At 43.2% G+C, this 17394-nt stretch overlaps 1 protein-coding gene across 4 annotated transcripts in view; it reads right to left on the bottom strand.

Annotated features, from left to right (window-relative positions):
• LOC124612253 overlaps window positions 1-17394 on the bottom strand; it is a 215210-nt gene that overhangs the window by 90875 nt on the left and 106941 nt on the right. For all 4 annotated transcript variants that reach the window (XM_047140333.1, XM_047140334.1, XM_047140335.1 and 1 more), the window contains exon 13: window positions 13984-14073. In XM_047140333.1, the coding sequence (XP_046996289.1) occupies window positions 13984-14073 (90 nt within the window). The remainder of the gene's footprint in view (window positions 1-13983; window positions 14074-17394) is intronic.

The raw sequence follows: 17394 nt of genomic DNA, 5'->3' as shown, positions 1-17394 counted from the left end.
TAAAAGGGGGGGAGGGGAGGGACCAAACAATGAGGTCATTCGTGCCTTGTTCGTAATAAAACAATGCCACGAAGTGTGAGAATAAAACAGACGAGACATATAACACAAAACAGAAAGAAAGGAAAAAACCACAAGAACGAAGGAAAGGCAACGAACACTAAAAGGAACAAAAGAGGACAAGAAAACAACAGACAAACTAGAAACAGATGAGAGTAAAACAAGAAAGCATATTACAGTGGCTGGCCGACCACATGAGAATGAAAAGGAAAAGCCAGCCACTCTGCAACACATTTTTTAAAAAAAAAAAAAAAAAAAAAGGTTCAAATGGCTCTAAGCGCTATGGGACTTAACATCTGAGGTCATCAGTCCCCTGGACTTAGAACTACTTAAACCTAACTAACCTAAAGACATCACACACATCCATGCTTGAGGCAGGATTCGAACCTGCGACCTTAGCAGCAGCGCGGTTCCGGACTGAAGCACCTAGAACCGCTCGGCCACAACGGTCGGCCTAACGCATTGAAACCTCCACCCTGGAAGTACTAGGGTGGAGGACACAGAGGAACAAAGGACATGAGCTAAAACTTAGATCAAATGATAAAACCCACCTTCACAAGTAAAACGTAAAACTAAATCAGCCAATGAGGCATTGTCAGATATAATGAGTGGCAACGAGTCTGGTAACCCAAGATTTCATTGCTGGGCAGTTAAAGTGGGACAGTGCACAAGAATATGGGCCACTGTCAACCGGGAGCGGCACCGACCCTAAGGTGGGGCTTCATGGTGCAAGAGGTAATCGTGGGTCGCCCAAGCGTGGCCAATGCGGAGCCGGCAGAGGACGACTGATTCCCTTCGAGAGGCCCGCATGGAAGACTTTCAGATATTCGTAGTCTCCTTAATGACATGCAGTTTGTTGTGCGTACTGTAATGCCATTCCATCTCCCAAAGCTGAAAAACCGTGTGCCATACATCAGAACGCAGGTCAGGTTTCCGCATAACCTGTTTGGCCAGCCTGTCGGCAAGTTCGTTGCCTGGGATGCCGACATGTCCTGGGGTCCACACAAACACCACTGAATGACAGGACTAGTCCAGAGCATGGATGGACTCCACTGAAGGCGAGGGTAGCACTGATCGAAAGCTTGTAGGCTGCTCAAGGAGTCAGTACACAGAAGAAACGATTCCTTGGGGCCTGAACGGATATACTGAAGTGCACAAGATGTGGCCAGCAGCTCTGCAGTGAATGCACTGCAGCCATCGGACAAGGAATGCTGTTCAATATGGCCTCTGTGGATAAAGGCAAAGCCAACATTACTATCAGCTATCGAGCCGTCGTTGTAAACAACTTCAGAGCCCCAGAACACTTCAAAAATCAAGAGGAAGTGACAGCGGAGAGTGATAGGAGTAACAGAGTCCTTAGAATCATGTGAAAGGTCCAGACCAATCTGTGGCCTAGGTGTACACCATGGATGTGTATGCAGACAGACCTGGATGGGAGGTGGTAAAGGGAAGGACTCCTGTTCAGACAGAAAGGATCACACACAAACTGCAATCATTAGCCCTGACCTGGGCCACCAATGCAGGAAATGGACAGCCGTGGGTGGAAAAAGGAGACAGTAATTTGGATGCTCAGGAGAACTACGAATATGTGCAATGTAACTGGTGAGCAGTTGTGCACATCGGATTTGCAATAGAAGCACTCACGGCCTCCACCAGGACAGTGGTCACCGGACTCGTCCTAAAAGTTCCCATCACTAGGTGAACACCACAGTGGTGCACTGGGTCGAGCACATGCAACGCTGAGGGCGCCGCCGAACCATAAACCAGACTCCCATAGTCAAGGCGGGATTGAACAAGGGCTCTGTAGAGATGCAGCAGTGTGGAGCGATCTGAACCCCAGTTGGTGTTGCTCAGGTAGCGGAGGTGCTGCCAACGCTTCCGTTTAAGCTGCCGAAGATGAGGAAGCCAAGTCAAAAGAGCATTGAAAACCAGACCTAAGAACTGATATGTCTTCACTACAGTGAGTGGATCATCATTAAGGTAAAGAGCTGGTTCCAGATGAACAGTACGATGCCGACAGAAATGCATGACACACATCTTCATAGCGGAAAACTGGAGGCCATGCGCTAGAGCCCACGACTGCGCCTTGTGGATGGCTCCCTGTAGGCAACGCTCAGCAACACCAGTACTGGAGCAGCAGTACAAAATGCAGAAGTCATCTGAATACAGAGAAGGTGAGACGGAGGGCCCGACAGCTGCTGCTAGACCGTTAATGGCCACTAAAAATAGAGAGACTCAGTACTGAGCCCTGTGGGACTCCATTCTCCTGGATGTAGATGGAACTATGGGAGGCACCAACTTCAACACAGAAAGTACGGAGCGACAGGAAGTTTCAGAGAAAAATCAGGAGCTATCCCCCGAGACCCCACTAATAGAATGTGGCAAGGATATGATGTCGCCAGGTCGTGTCGTATGCTTTACGTAAGTCAAGAAAGATGGAAACCATGTGATGGCATCTGAAAAACGCTGTTCACATGGCAGACTCTAGTGACAGAAGATTATCAGTTGTTGAGTGACCTTGACGGAAGCCACCCTGACATGGAGCCAGTAGGCCACATGACTCCAGGACCCAACTCAACCGCCGACACACCATACATTCCAGCAGCTTACAAAGAACGTTGGTGAGGCTGATAGGCTGATCCACATCAAGCGGGGTTTTACCGGGTTTGAGCACCGGAATGATGGTCCTCTCCCGCCATTGCGATGGAAAGAAGCCGTCGCACCAGATGTGGTTGAAGATGACGAGGATATGTCGCTCCTAGTCTGAAGAGAGATGTTTAATCATCTGGCTTGGATCCCATCAGGTCCAGGAGCTGTGTCGGGGCAATGTGCAAGGGCACTGAGGAGCTCCCACTCTGTAAATGGGGTGTTATAGGATTCACTGTGGCTTGTATTGAATGAGAGGACTTTCCCTTCCATCCACTGTTTGAGAGTGCGAAAGGCTGGCGGGTAATTCTCCAACGCAGAGGCTCGAACAAAGTGCTCATCAAAATGCTCAGTAATTGCGTTTGTGTTGGTAGAAACACGCCTTTTATGGTAACACCGGGAACACTTGCTGGGGTCTAGTACCCGAAAAGACGTTTGATCTTTGCCCAGACTTGGGAAGATGACATATGGCACCCAATGGTCAAGGCATATCTCTCCCAACACTCCTGATTATGTTGTTCGATAAGTTGGCAAATGTGGGCAGGGAAGGGTGTTACTTATGCTGCTGTAGATCTCGCCCACACTCCTTAATTGCTTCAGCGACTTCCGGCGACCACCAAGGGACTGCCTTACACCTAGGGCACACTAAAGATCGAGGGATCAAGTTTTCTGCTGCAGAAACAATTTTGCTAGTCACCTGCTCAACTATCACATCAATGTTACCATGTGGCAGAGATTCAAAGGTGACAGTGGAAGTGAAAGATTCCTAGTCCACCTTGTTTAAAGCCCATCTGGGCAGGCGTCTGTGGGCATGATGCCGGGGCAGTGACAGGAAGGCAGGGAAGTGGTCACTACCACACAGGTCGTTACGTGCTCTCCAGTGGATAGATGGAAGACGTCCTGGGCTGCAAACTGACATATCAATATCTGAGTAACTACTATGAGCCACACTGAAATGTGTGGTGGCCCCAGTATTTAAGAGGCAGAGGTCGAACTGAGACAGTAAAGTTTCGACATCTCTGCCTCGGCCAGTAAGCACAGTGCCACCTCACAAGGGGTTACAGGCGTTAAAATCTCGCAAAGTATGAAATGTTTAGGGAGTTGATCAATCAGTGCAGCTAATACATTTAGTGGTACTGCACCATCTGCAGGAAGATATACATTGCAGACAGTTATTTCCTGTGTCATCCGTATTCTGACAGCCACAGCTTCAAGAGCAATTTGAAGGGGCACATTGTCACTACAGACTGAGTTTAGGACATACATGCAAACTCCACCTGACACTCAATTATAGCCGCTATGGTTCCTGTAATATCCCTTATAGCTGCGGAGGGCAAAGGGTTCGCATTGCCGGGAACCAGGTTTCCTGGAGGGCACCACAGGTAGCAGGTGTAAAGCTTAACAGTTGCCGTAGCTCAGCCTGGCAGTGGAATTGCGGCAGTTTTTTCCACAGGAGGATAACGTATTGTGAGACTGTTAAGGCATGGAACATTCAATGAGGCAGTTTACACCTCGAACGTCACCTGCTGCCGCATACTTATTGCTTGAGCAGTCTATATCCATTGTCTCTGAGGGTCTGGCAAGATGTAGGTCCTCAGTGGACACCAGAATCCCCACCTCATCCTCAGGCGCAGAGCTGGTGGGTAGCAGTGGTGTGGGTGCCAATGCAATTTTCTTGGTCTTAGGGGTATTCTTTTTGGATTTCCCTCAATGCTCCTTGGGTTTCCCTGGCTGGGAGGACTTTACTGGCTCACTCTCCAGGACTGAGAACGAGTTTCAAGCCCAGCTGCTTTTGAGCTCTTCAGCCACTGGCAGGTGTCATCTTTCCCACTAGCAGAAATCTGGGACGGGAGTGAGCCATGGATTCCCTAGCAAGACAAGCTGAAGATGACTTACGCTTCTACAGCTTAGAAGTGGGCACGGATGTCCCCAATGGTTGGGGGCATTGCTCCCAAAGTAGGTGGTGCAGGAGCAACAGAGAGGGAAATGCTCCCTACCAAGTCTAGGGGACTGATGACCTCAGATGTATAGTTCCTTAGTGCTTAGAGCCATTTGAACCATTTTTTTTAATGTGTTGCAGAGTGAGTGGCTTTTCCTTTGCATTCTCGTGGCCGGCCAGCCACTGTAATATGCTTTCTTGTTTTTCTCTCATCTGTTTCTAGCGTCTGTCGTTTTCTTGTCCTCTTTTGTTCCTTTTAGTGTTCATTGCCTTTCCTTCGTTCTTGTGGTTTTTCCTTTCTTTTAGTTTTGTGTTATATGTCTTGTCTGTTTTATTCTCGCACTTTTGGCATTGCTTTATTAGGAACAAGGGACCGATTATCCCTTGGACCCCGGTGGACACACCGGACGAAACGTACACCTTGCCGCTCTAAATTGGCACACAGCTCATCGTCAGAATGCAAAAGAAGGTCCCTGTGAAATATAATACCCTGGATCATATTTAAAGCTCTTATGGGGCATAATGGTTACAGAAACATTCCCCAGCTTGTCACAAATGAGTAACATCCGTGACTGGGCAGAGGATGCTGTTTTGATCAAGACTGACCCAGATCTCATTTTGGACAAGCCCTCCATCTCCCCAAACGGAGGCTTCATCATCATGAAAGATTCCCCATCAGATCTCTAACATACAAGGTCCGGGGCGAATAAGATCCGCTGCAATCCTTAGCCTGACGTTCCTCCCATGGTGTGGCCAGGGAGGGGAACAATTTGGAGTCTTGCTTCTGTGCGTTGAATTGAGCTCCTGAATGCTTAGAGACTGCTGGTGTTTCACCACCAGCAAGAGATGGACGACTACGCTTCATCACATGTCATCCGCCCTTGATGCCACCCATTCCAACCAGGGGCCCTCCCCATGGGTGCCACCCAGCCGTAGCAAAGGCCACGTGGCAGGATTGCCATTGCCAGGAGTCCCGATGGGCATCTACCCCTTGGAATACGTGGGGAGTTAACGGCACAGGCATCAGCAGAGCGGTCCCTGTGTGGTCAGGGGGCTACAGCCAACAGGGTACATGGCAGCCCCACCACAACGGACTGGCTAGCATGCTGGATATGAGATGCTAAGAAGTTCATGGTCATCATCAACGTAGAAGGTGATGCTGCATAGTGCATGGTGGAAAACACACCCACAAAGGTGTCCTCATCCAAGAGAGAGACAATGAGCAGGATTGAAATGCGACGACAAGAAAGCAGGCTAAAGATCTCAATGCACGATGTGTATGATGCACCATGTAAGGCACCCTTCCCCACCCTGGCTTGTCTTCAGGAAAATTTTGAAGAGTGGAGGTCAAACCCTACAGGGGACCATCACATAAAGGCCTATTCTTACCCCTGGACCTGCAGGAGGAGGTCCCCATGAAGTCTGACTCTCGTTCGACCAGAAGAAACTGCTTTGTATTCAACTGGATATTGAGGTGGGGTACATAGTGGACGATTTCTCCATCGTGAGTTCCCGTATTACCTCTGTTGTGGCGGCAGATCCAGTGATCCAGCACATCGTGCACTTTATACAACTTGGGTGGCCCAATCGTTTGCAGGGCCAAACATCAGCCCCACTTCAGAATGTGTGTGTGTTGCGCCATCACCTCCCCCCTGTTGTATGGCATTATTCTCCTGATAGCAAAAGGATTTACTCCCCTTGTTGTGGTTCCAGTGGCTCCAAGGCAGGATGTCCTGGGCTTATTACATCAGAGTCTATGCGGACCTCTCACATGAAACTGTTGGAATGGCGCCATGTGGTTTTGTCAGACATCAATAGGGATGTGGAACACCTTGCTGTCATCAGAAGGCAGTGCTGCACACAGCTTTTTGCAGTGGCTGGCCCAGACACACCCTTGGTGGAGAGTCCACATTGATTTTGCTGTTTTCTTTTTTACGGACTTTCTGGTTATTAGCAATTGATGCTTTTTGTCATTTACCTTATGTTGTTTGTTGTTTACCTGTGACAGCAAGACATGACTGGCAAGGACTTCTTGTAGGTAACCTCCATGGAAGTTTGCCTTGCACCCTGGTTTTGGAGAATGGTCATCAGTTTGTGGTGCTATCTTTCAAGGATTTTAGTACCCACAATGGTATACACCGAGTCACAATGCCTCTCTTCCATCAGCAGTATGAGGGTGAGGAGGAATGCCTTGTCCAAAAGTTTAAGATATAGATGCTCAAGTATGCAGAAGATTTCCTGGCTGAGGAATTTATGCTCTCAAAGAATGACATCAATTGGGGACAAAAATTCCACCTAACTCCTGCATGACCATCAGCTGTGGATGCTGCTCAATCTCTTGTTGTCAGGCAGAGACTCCCAGCAGCAATGGTTTTGGTGACGTTCACACCTGGGTCATCAGTCTGAGCCAGGGCATTTGGACAGCACCCTCATTAAATTCCCGCCATCATCAACACCCAGTGCAGTCCTCATACCTTTAGGGTTCATAACAATAACTCATGGTATGCCACCATTACCAGTTGCAGCTCAGGATGGGTAAGGGGCTCCTCTTTGGCCAGTGGGCATGACACCTTGTTCTTCATTGGCCCTAGTTATTTTGGGGTCAAGCAGGTATGATCATGCATGCCTACCCCAGCGGTCAGGGTTTCATCAGCACCATCTGTGGGTTTGCTTCCTGCAGCCAGTACTGGTTTCTCCCACTGTGCTGAGAAGACACCGCCGTCCATGGTGACAGAAGCCAGGTCTCCATCATGATTCTACTGCGGCCAACGTATATTTCTCTTAGGGACCACGGAAATAAGGTGTGAGAAATTAGGACTCATTTGGAGCCTTATTAACAATTGCTTTCCCCTTGCCGTATTTGCGAGTGGATCAGGAAAGGAAATGAGTAGTTGTGGTATGTTTGCTACCCTGTGTCAAACACCAAACGGTGGCTTGTAGAGTATGGATGAAGATGCAGATTCACATCGACAACGCTGCGGATAAGGGAGAGACTAAATTATTTACAAGAATTACGTCCAAAACTTACTGAAAAAGTTGAGCCACATGTGTGTGTTTCATGCTTAATTTGTTAATTACTGACAATGACAACTCATTCCCGTGTGTGTGTGGGTGAGAGAGAGAGAGAGAGAGAGAGAGAGAGAGAGAGAGAGAGAGAGAGAGAGAGAGAGACCCCATATGTGCACAACACTGGATATTATAGTACACACTTCTCTTAAACTGAATTAAACAGGAAGTTGAAGAATCTTTCAGAAATGCAAAAGTGAAAAAAAAAAATATTTTTGGATACAACAATATGCGAACCAGCTACTTATTTACTTCACACATTGTAAATTCATGCTTGAAACACCTTGATGATGATAGAAAATTCTGGCCTTTGTACAGTAACACAGGTCTCTCAAAGGCTTTAACAAGCGAGGTGTCATTACATGACATTATAATTCAAACAAACAGAATGAATAATGATCTGTTTTTATAAACTGTCAATGTGCCAATGCCTTGCAACAGCATACTTTCATAATACAGAAGTAACAATACAAAAACTACCAACTACCGAATCTAATATGGCATCTCTGAAACAACCAGCAGAGCGTAGGGGAGAGGGGCGCGTGCGTAGGGGAGAGGTGTGTGTGGGGCAGAGGGGGTAGGGTAAGTAGATCTGAATTTCCTGTCCCTATGTCAATAATCCTCCCCATGAACAGTGGACCTTGCCGTTGGTAGGGAGGCTTGCATGCCTCAGTGATACAGATAGCCATTCTGTAGGTGCAACCACAACGGAGGCGTATCTGTTGAGAGGCCAGACAAACGTTTTGTTCCTGAAGAGGGGCAGCAGCCTTTTCAGTAGTTGCAGGAGCAACAGGCTGGATGATTTGACTGATCTGGCCTTTTAACACTAACCAAAACGGCCTTGCTGTTCTGGTACTGCGAATAGCTGAAAGCAAGGGGAAACTACTGCCGTAATTTTTACCAAGGGCATGCAGCTTTACTGTATGGTTTAATGAAGGGTAAAATATTCTGGAGGTAAAATAGTCCCCCATTAGGATCTACGGGCGGGGACTATTCAGGAGGACAGCGCTATCAGGAGAAAGAACTGGCGTTCTACGGATCGAAGCGTGGAATATCAGATCCCTTACTCAGGCAGGTCAGTTAGAAAATTTTAAAAGGGAAATGGGTTGGTTAACGTTAGATATAGTGGGGATTAGTGAAGTTTGGTGGCAGGAGGAACGAGACTTCCGGTCAGGTGAATACAGGGTTATAAATACAAAATCAAATAGGTGTAATGCAGGAGTAGGTTTAATAATGAATAAAAAATAGGAGTGCAGGTAAGCTACTACAATCAGCACAGTGAACGTATTATTGTGGCCAAGATAGACACGAAGCCCATACCTACTGCAGTAGAACAAGTTTATATGCCAACTAGCTCTGCAGATGATGAAGAAATTGATGAAATGTATGATGAGATAAAAGAAATTATTCAGGTAGTGAAGGGAGATGAAAATTTAATAGTCATGGGTGACTGGAATTTGACAGTAGGAAAAGGAAGAGAAGGAAATCTAGTACGTAAATATGGAATGGGGCTAAGAAATGAAAGAGGAAGCGCCTGGTAGAATTTTGCACAGAGCATAACTTAATCATAGCTAACACATGGTTCAAGAATCATAAAAGAAGGTTGTATACATGGAAGAGGCCTGGAGATACTAGAAGGTTTCGGATATAATGGTAAGACAGATTTAGGAACCAGGTTTTAAATTTTAAGACATTTCCAGGGCAGATGTGGACTGACTACGTTCTCTTGGCAATGAACTGTAGATTAAAAATGAAGAAACTAACAAAGGGTGGGAATTTAAGGAGATGGTACCTGGATAAACTGACTAAACCAGAGGTTGTAAAGAGTTTCTGGGAGAGCATAAGGGAGCGGCTGACAGGAATGGGGGGGGGGGGAGGGGGGGGGGAAGAAATACTGTAGAAAAAGAATGAAGAATGGGTAGCTTTGAGGGACGAAATAGTGAAGGCAGCAGAGGATCAAGTAGGTAAAAAGACAAGGGCTAATAGAAATCCTTGGGTAACAAAAGAAATATTTAATTTAACTGATGAAAGTATAAAATATAAAAATGCAGTAAATGAAGCAAGCAAAAAGGAATACAAACGTCTCACAAATGAGATCAACAGGAAGCGCAAAATGGCTAAGCAAGGATGGCTAGAGGACAAATGTAAGGATGTGGAGGCATGTCTCACGAGGGGTAAGATAGATACCTAGAAAATTAAAGATACCTTTGGAGAAAACAGAACCACTTGCATGAATATCAAGAGCTCAGATGGAAACCCAGTTCTAAGCAAAGAAGAGAAAGCAGAAAGGCGGAAGGAGTATATAAAGGGTCTATACAAGGGCGATGTACTTGAGGACAATATTATGGAAATGGAAGAGGATGTAGATGAAATGGGAGATATGATACTGCGTGAAGAATCTGACAGAGCACTGAAAGACCTAAGTCGAAACAAGGCCACGGGAGTAGACAACATTCCATTGGAACTACTGACAGCCTTGGGAGAGCCAGTCCTGACAAAGCTCTACCATCTGGTGAGCAAGATATATGAGACAGGCGAAATACTCTCAGACTTCAAGAAAAATATAATAATTCCAATTCCAAAGAAAGCAGGTGTTGACAGATGTGAAAATTACCGAACTATTAGTTTAATAAGTCACAGATGCAAAATACTAATGTGAATTCTTTACAGACGAATGGAAAAACTGGTAGACCTTGGGGAAGATCAATTTGGATTCCGTAGGAATGTTGGAACACGTGAGGCAATACTGACCCAACGACTTATCTTAGAAAATAGATTAAGGAAAGGTAAACCTAAGTCTCTAGCATTTGTAGACTTAGAGAAAGCTTTCGACAATTTTGACTGGAATACCCTCTTTCAAATTCTGAAGGTGGCAGGGGTAAAACACAGGGAGCGAAAGGCTATTTACAATTTGTACAGAAACCAGATGGCAGTTACAAGAGTCATGGGGCATGAAAGGGAAGCAGTGGTTGGGAAGGGAGTGAGACAGGGTTGTAGTCTATCTCTGATGTTATTCAATCTGTATATTGAGCAAGCAGTAAAGGAAACAGATGAAAAATTCGGGATAGGTATTAAAATCCACAGAGAAGAAATAATTTCGAGGTTCGCCGATGACATTGTAATTCTGTCAGAGACAGCAAAGTACTTGGAAGAGCAGCTGAACAATATGGACAGTGTCTTGAAAGGAGGATATAAGATGAACATCAACAAAAGCAAAACGAGGATAATGGAATGTAGTCGAATTAAGTTGGGTGATGCTGAGGGAATTAGATTAGGAAATGAGACACAAAGTAGTAAAGGAGTTTTGCTATTTGGGGAGCAAAATAACTGATGTTGGTCGAAGTAGAGAGGATATAAAATGTAGACTGGCAATGACAAGGAAAGCGTTTGTGAAGAAAAGAAATTTGTTAACATCAAGTATAGATTTAAGTGTCAGGAAGTCGTTTCTGAAAGTATTTGCATGGAGTGTAGTCACGTATGGAAGTGAAACAGGGACGATAAATAGTTTAGACAAGAAGAGAATAGAAGCTTTCGAAATGTGGTGCTACAGAAGAATGCTTAAGATTAAATGGGTAGATGACGTAACTAATGAGGAGGTATTGAATAGGATTGGAGAGAGGAGGAGTTTGTGGCACAACTTGATTAGAAGAAGGGATCAGTTGGTAGGACATGTTCCGAGGCATCAAGGAATCACCAACTTAGTACTGGAGGGCAGCATGGAGGGTAAAAATCGAAGAGGGAGACCAAGAGATGAATACACTAAGCAAATTCAGAAGGATGTAGGTTGCAGTAGGTACTGGGAGATGATGAAGCTTGCACAGGATAGGGTAGTGTGGAGAGCTGCATCAAACCAGTCTCTGGACTGAAGACCACAACAACAACAACATGTCAATAATCAATAGGACTGTCAGCACCAGTGAAACAAAGTACCTGTAAGGCATGATCCATTCAAGTGAGATTAATAGCGAGTTCTTTTCAGAGTCTGCCACACCTCAATGAAAAATCTTTGACAGTGGAAAATGAACAGTAGTAGTAGTACATATTATTGTAGACACAATTTGACTTCTCTGTGATTTCAGATACTCTCTTGCATCGAAGTCTGGATACTACCTCTGGCTCTGATATCAGTGTCTCCTTGTTAGCTGGATACCTTCAACAACATGTGTGCAAACCTGCTACTATCTCAAAGACTACCGCAGACAAGTCTCACTGATAATATGTGTCCTTTTGCTGTTTATGAGCCTCACTCTGCTTTAAAAATTTGTGGTAATTTGCTGCCTATTCTGGCACACTGTGAGCAATTAATAACAGTCGGCTCTACCCAGTTTAGCTCACTCTGTCTGTCTACAAGATCCATTACACAGTAGATAGCGACACACAAGTTGATTGTCTGTTCTTTAATGTCCAGAAAGCATTTGACACAGTTCCACAGTGCAGTCCAGTGAACTAAATCTAAATTACAGACTAATGGGCCACGTCTGTAACTGGGTTAAAGACTTGCTAGTAAATTTAAACAGAACAGGGCAAATCACATTTTACAATGAGAAATGCTCAAGAGTGAAAGTAGCTTTAAGCCTAACCGATGGAGACATACTGTGCTGTTACTATTTACAACGCACGTGTATATGGGCTGCTGGCGTATTTCAGAGGATCCAGAAGGCTTCTTGTTGATGATACTGTCGTTCATGGGCAAGTAATAACAGCAGATTATTGCAAAATGGAGCTGACCTTCAACGTAAAGATACGTAAAATATTGCATATGAATATGCCGATAGGCACATTGTTGTTTGAGTCTATGATTGGTGATAAATCAATGGAAACAGTAAGAGCAGTATACTTCATAATGGGTTCATTTTGCAAGTGGCAGAGCATGAGAAATTCCTTCTCAGCTTCAACTGCAGGCCATTGCCTGGCTGCGGGCATCACAGAAAGGTTTACTGTTAAAAATTCACGAAATTGTGAAAGTATTACTACATTCCAGGTGTCTCACGAAATAACAATTACAGGAAAAGCAGAGAAATTTAAGACTATACAGAGGTTTCAGGTTATTGATCTTCACACGCATCATTAGCAAATGGAATGGGAAAGTAAGGAATGATATGAGTTCCTAAAGTATCCTCAGTCACATGCTGAAGTGGCATGCAGAGTCCAGTTGCAGATGTTGAGTGTGGCTGTGCTTGTCCCAATCTTCTTTATATACCTCACATTATTTGAAGCAGACTCCATAGTAAAGGCAAGTACTCTGAAATATGATTTCAGGACTTTCTCACACAGAGTGAGGAGCTTTTATGACACCAATGATTTATCATACCACAGATCTTTGTATGACATGTTACTGAGAAATTTGCACCACCTTCTATAATACCGAAGTGAAAACTAACAATTTCATCAGTAATCCATGGGACACAAATGCTTCATCAAATTGGACCATTTCCATACTTACCAACATGTAAAAAATGCATTACAGCTGTAGATACAAATCTATACACACCTAACAGAATATGTAGGATAGTTCTGATACATTGCAGTTTTGAGATGGACCTTGACGAATACACAACAGCACTGCAGCAAATGGAGAGAGAGAGAGAGAGAGAGAGAGAGAGAGTTGATCACCTAACTAGTCCATAAGGAAGTTTCATTAAAGAATAAAACTGTTGCAGAGTAAAATATATGTTACAGCATTTTTCCACATTGCATATTAGTACTGACTGAATTTTTCCAAGCAGTTCAAAGCTACATTCAACCCATGATTTACAAAATATGTTGACTGGTTCTTTGTTTTACCAATGAATGTGCCCACTAGTTAGAACACGGAAGATTAAACTCAAATGTCCCATCAGAGAACACCGCCGGTTGGGAAACTGAAGTATTACACAATATTAAGATTTTCAATTTTTCTCTATTTGTAGAGATATACAATTGTACAGGAAAGATTAGCATGCTGGCTCAAAATTTCATTAAAGTACCCAGTTTCCAGTTCACTAATTCTTTCTACCAGAATATGAATTAAAATCATGGCAATTTTTTTTTTAAATTTGTGTTTAACTTTTATTGTTATGGAATACAATCTACTCAAACATAGACAGAACTATCTCCAACAAAACGATATGTCTCGTATGCAAGAAGTCAGCGACTACCTTCCTGAATGATCCATTTCAAACTTACTGCAGTACAATCAATACAATGGTGATACAACTGTGTGTGCATACTGACAACGACATTTGACACTGCATAAACAAATTCACTTCACACAGTAGCTGCAAAATGTTACTCACCTTTCTGAACGACTTCACCATAATCTCATTATCTTCAGACAGGTCCTCAAACTTTTTAGATGTCCCTTCTGCCAGTTTGATTTTTATGGCCTGTCAACAGAAATTACTATTAATCTAATAATAAGTAGCAAGTGGATGCTTCAATGATTTTATGAACATTGTGGTGAACATCTTCATCATCTGGAAACCCAATCAGTTCTTATTTTGAATCATAAAAGAATAAAATTATAGTTCCTTTTTATTAGTAATAACATGCTATTATTCTCTTAATGACCAAACACAGAATTAAATAATAGGAAGTCCAGGTTGGAGATCAGTACTATCATGGAAAGGATAGATTTCTACTTACCATAAGGAAGACAGGTTGAGTTGCAGACAGGTAAAATGAAAAGATTGTTATGCATTGAGCTCTCAGCCAATGCCTTCTTCAGAGGGGAAAAAACACACACACACACACACACACACACACACACACACACACACTCACACTATTTCCAGCTGTTGCGGCAAGAATGCAACTCTCCCACTTAACAAAAGCACAATCCAGAGTGAGGCAAGGGGAAAGGATAACAGGCAGTCTGAATAAGCAGACAAAAAAAAAAAACATTCCTCCAGAAGAAAATACACATTTTCCATGTTAAGTGGCAGTATGCTTTCCCTTGGAACTGGGAAACTTACCAACCCCTTGAATGGTAATGGTTTCCTACAATGCCACAGAACTTCCTGGCACTTTAGGAAATGAAACAAGGCAAAAGGGGAGGGGGGAGGGGGGGGGGGGGGGGGAGGGAACCTAACCTCCTTTCGGAAAGATTTTTGACCGCAGCAACACGTAGGCTCCATATTTTCGTACGTATTATGAAACTATAAATACGAATTCTACCAAAAACAGCACATTAGTTTCTGAGGCACTGAAACAGAGATTGTGATGTGCTTTTGTCAGCCAATCAATCACATCACATGATCTCACCAGCAAACGACAGCACATATTCAGAGCATACAACATCTGATGTAGTCAGCCAACAGCATACATCACTGCTAAGTAGTGGGAACACACAAATCAGAAAAGTTAATAGTTTAAATTAATAAACGCATGGTATAGCTGCAAGAAAATCTCAGCTTTCACATACAATATTGGTCTTTTTTGTGTGTGTTATCCTTGAAGATACCCAAACACAAATGTGCAGAGGAAACTTTTAAATAATGACATAAATGTCTGGTCATCTGGGCCCAAAATTTTTCTAAGTGGCTGGCCCTCAAAGTGTTCAGTTTTTAATGGAAATCAAATGTTCTATGCGTAAAATGAAATTTGCTTTGAAAGAAATGCTTCTCAAACCACCATTTGCAATATTTTCCTGTGACCTGTTCGAAATAGTTTTGTTTCAACGGTTGCCAGAGAGCGCCAGAGAACAGATGTTACTGCACAAGCACAGCTACAATGACATAGGAAGCCCACGCTTAGTGTTTGCTCCACTCATATGCCTTTTGTTGGATTTCTGTTTGGGCAGCACTGTCTTTTTTTTTCTTTTTTTCAGTTATTGTATGTGGGGCAATTGTTTTATCATACCCTATCCAGATAAGGAACGCAAAATAAGAAGCAGCCCTTGGCTTAATATTCATTTCATAACTAGATTCTATGACTCCAAGTACCCTAACATTTTGCTGTGTAGTGATTTTAACAAAGCTTTTTTTTTTTATTCGTACTCTGCAGTACTATTATGTAGCATTTCCAATCAGGTTTACATCCCACCAGAACTTAACTTTTTCAAATTGTGTAAAAAATTAACTGTAGGGCCAAGAAACTATATCACTCGCAGTTTATATTGTGCTCCAGGAACACACATAAAGCCTTGTTGTTAGTCACAATGATAAAACACAGAGTGCTGGCTATCTGTAATTTACTGAAGACTGGCATTCTGTAAATTTAAGATGTAAACAACATAAATTAAGAAATAATCTCGCATCTAGAGAAGGTACCAGACAATGCTGAAACATGTCTCATGATCGAAAGACACTGTTTCAAGGAAAGCGTGTAAAATTCTGCTAAGCCTGTCAATATGTTCAAAACAAACCATTTTATTCAATACTAATAACCAAATTTGCCCACTTTTTCAGTTTCAAGTGAACACTTACATATGTCTGTACATATATAGCATTGAGAGATATTACATTATGTCATAAAAGAAACTAAACATCAGAGAATACTTCAAGCCCACCAGAATTTTGTAAACCATACTAAAATGCATGATTCAATTTAAAGTGCACATTTGTATGTCCAGAGTCATGCCTGATATTAAGCTCTTCAGTGTGGTTTCTTGGACACCAATTTTCTTAGAGTACCAGTACTGTATTACCTTATGTTTGAGTCTTTATTATGGCATAATGCCACAGATGCCAGAAAATGAAAACATGCACTGAAATCCAGCGAACAGTTGGAACTAGCCAATGGCGTCAAATGGGACACTTTCAGGGCTGCCCCAAGTTTCTCAAAAGTAAGTAAAGACATAACTTGACAAAAAATTTAAGGACTTCTGTATTTCTCCCCCATGTGACCAAAAACCTTAAGTAATAACAACATCTTTTGTAACGAACTGCTTTTAGATGGAGAAAGCAAGCCAAATGGTGTTTCGTTAAGACTACTGCTACTATTTTATATCAATAAAACAAAACACATCTGGTGACAAGCATTTCCTTGGAGTCGCAAGGCAGATTTAAAATTTCTTCACTGATTTTGGAAACAGCCTCAGAAAAAAACAAGCCTCTTGAAAGAAGTGTACAAAACTGGGAAGAGTTGTGTAAACCAACACCAAACATGACCGCCAATAAAATGTTGGTTTTACTATGTTTGTTACTGTCTGTTATTATCCACTGTGTTACGTCTATTATATTCCAGGTACTGTGTCACTTTCTTTCGAGAAATATTTGAGTACATAGCGTACAAACCGCCAGCGATTGCCACAATTTTCTTCTTCTCATGAACCATACTTCGTAACATATAAACTACTTTCAAAGTGCCAAAATATACTACTATAAACAAAATGTCTACAAAATTGGACACTGTACAATGTACTTGCAGTGAGACAGTCGTTATTCCTGAAATCCAATTCCCATGGCCTCTGGCCTGCCGAGGAGCACCTTGGTCCTGGTTGAAGAGAATGTTAATTTCTCTTTCTGGTCTTATACTTTGGAAAATCCAGGATGGAATGTAACAATATTATGAGCAGGAAAGTCATTTTTTTTCCGCTCCCGGGATTGGAATGACTCCATACCCTCTCCCTTAAAACCCACATCCTTTTGTCTTTCCCTCTCCTTCCCTCTTTCCTGATGAGGCAACAGTTTGTTGCGAAAGCTTGAATTTTGTGTGTATGTTTGTGTTTGTTTGTGTGTCTTTCGACCTGCCAGCACTTTCGTTTG

Source organism: Schistocerca americana, chromosome 4, assembly GCF_021461395.2.
Source record: "Schistocerca americana isolate TAMUIC-IGC-003095 chromosome 4, iqSchAmer2.1, whole genome shotgun sequence".
NCBI classification, from domain to species: domain Eukaryota; kingdom Metazoa; phylum Arthropoda; class Insecta; order Orthoptera; family Acrididae; genus Schistocerca; species Schistocerca americana.
This window is presented reverse-complemented; position numbering and strand designations above follow the sequence as displayed.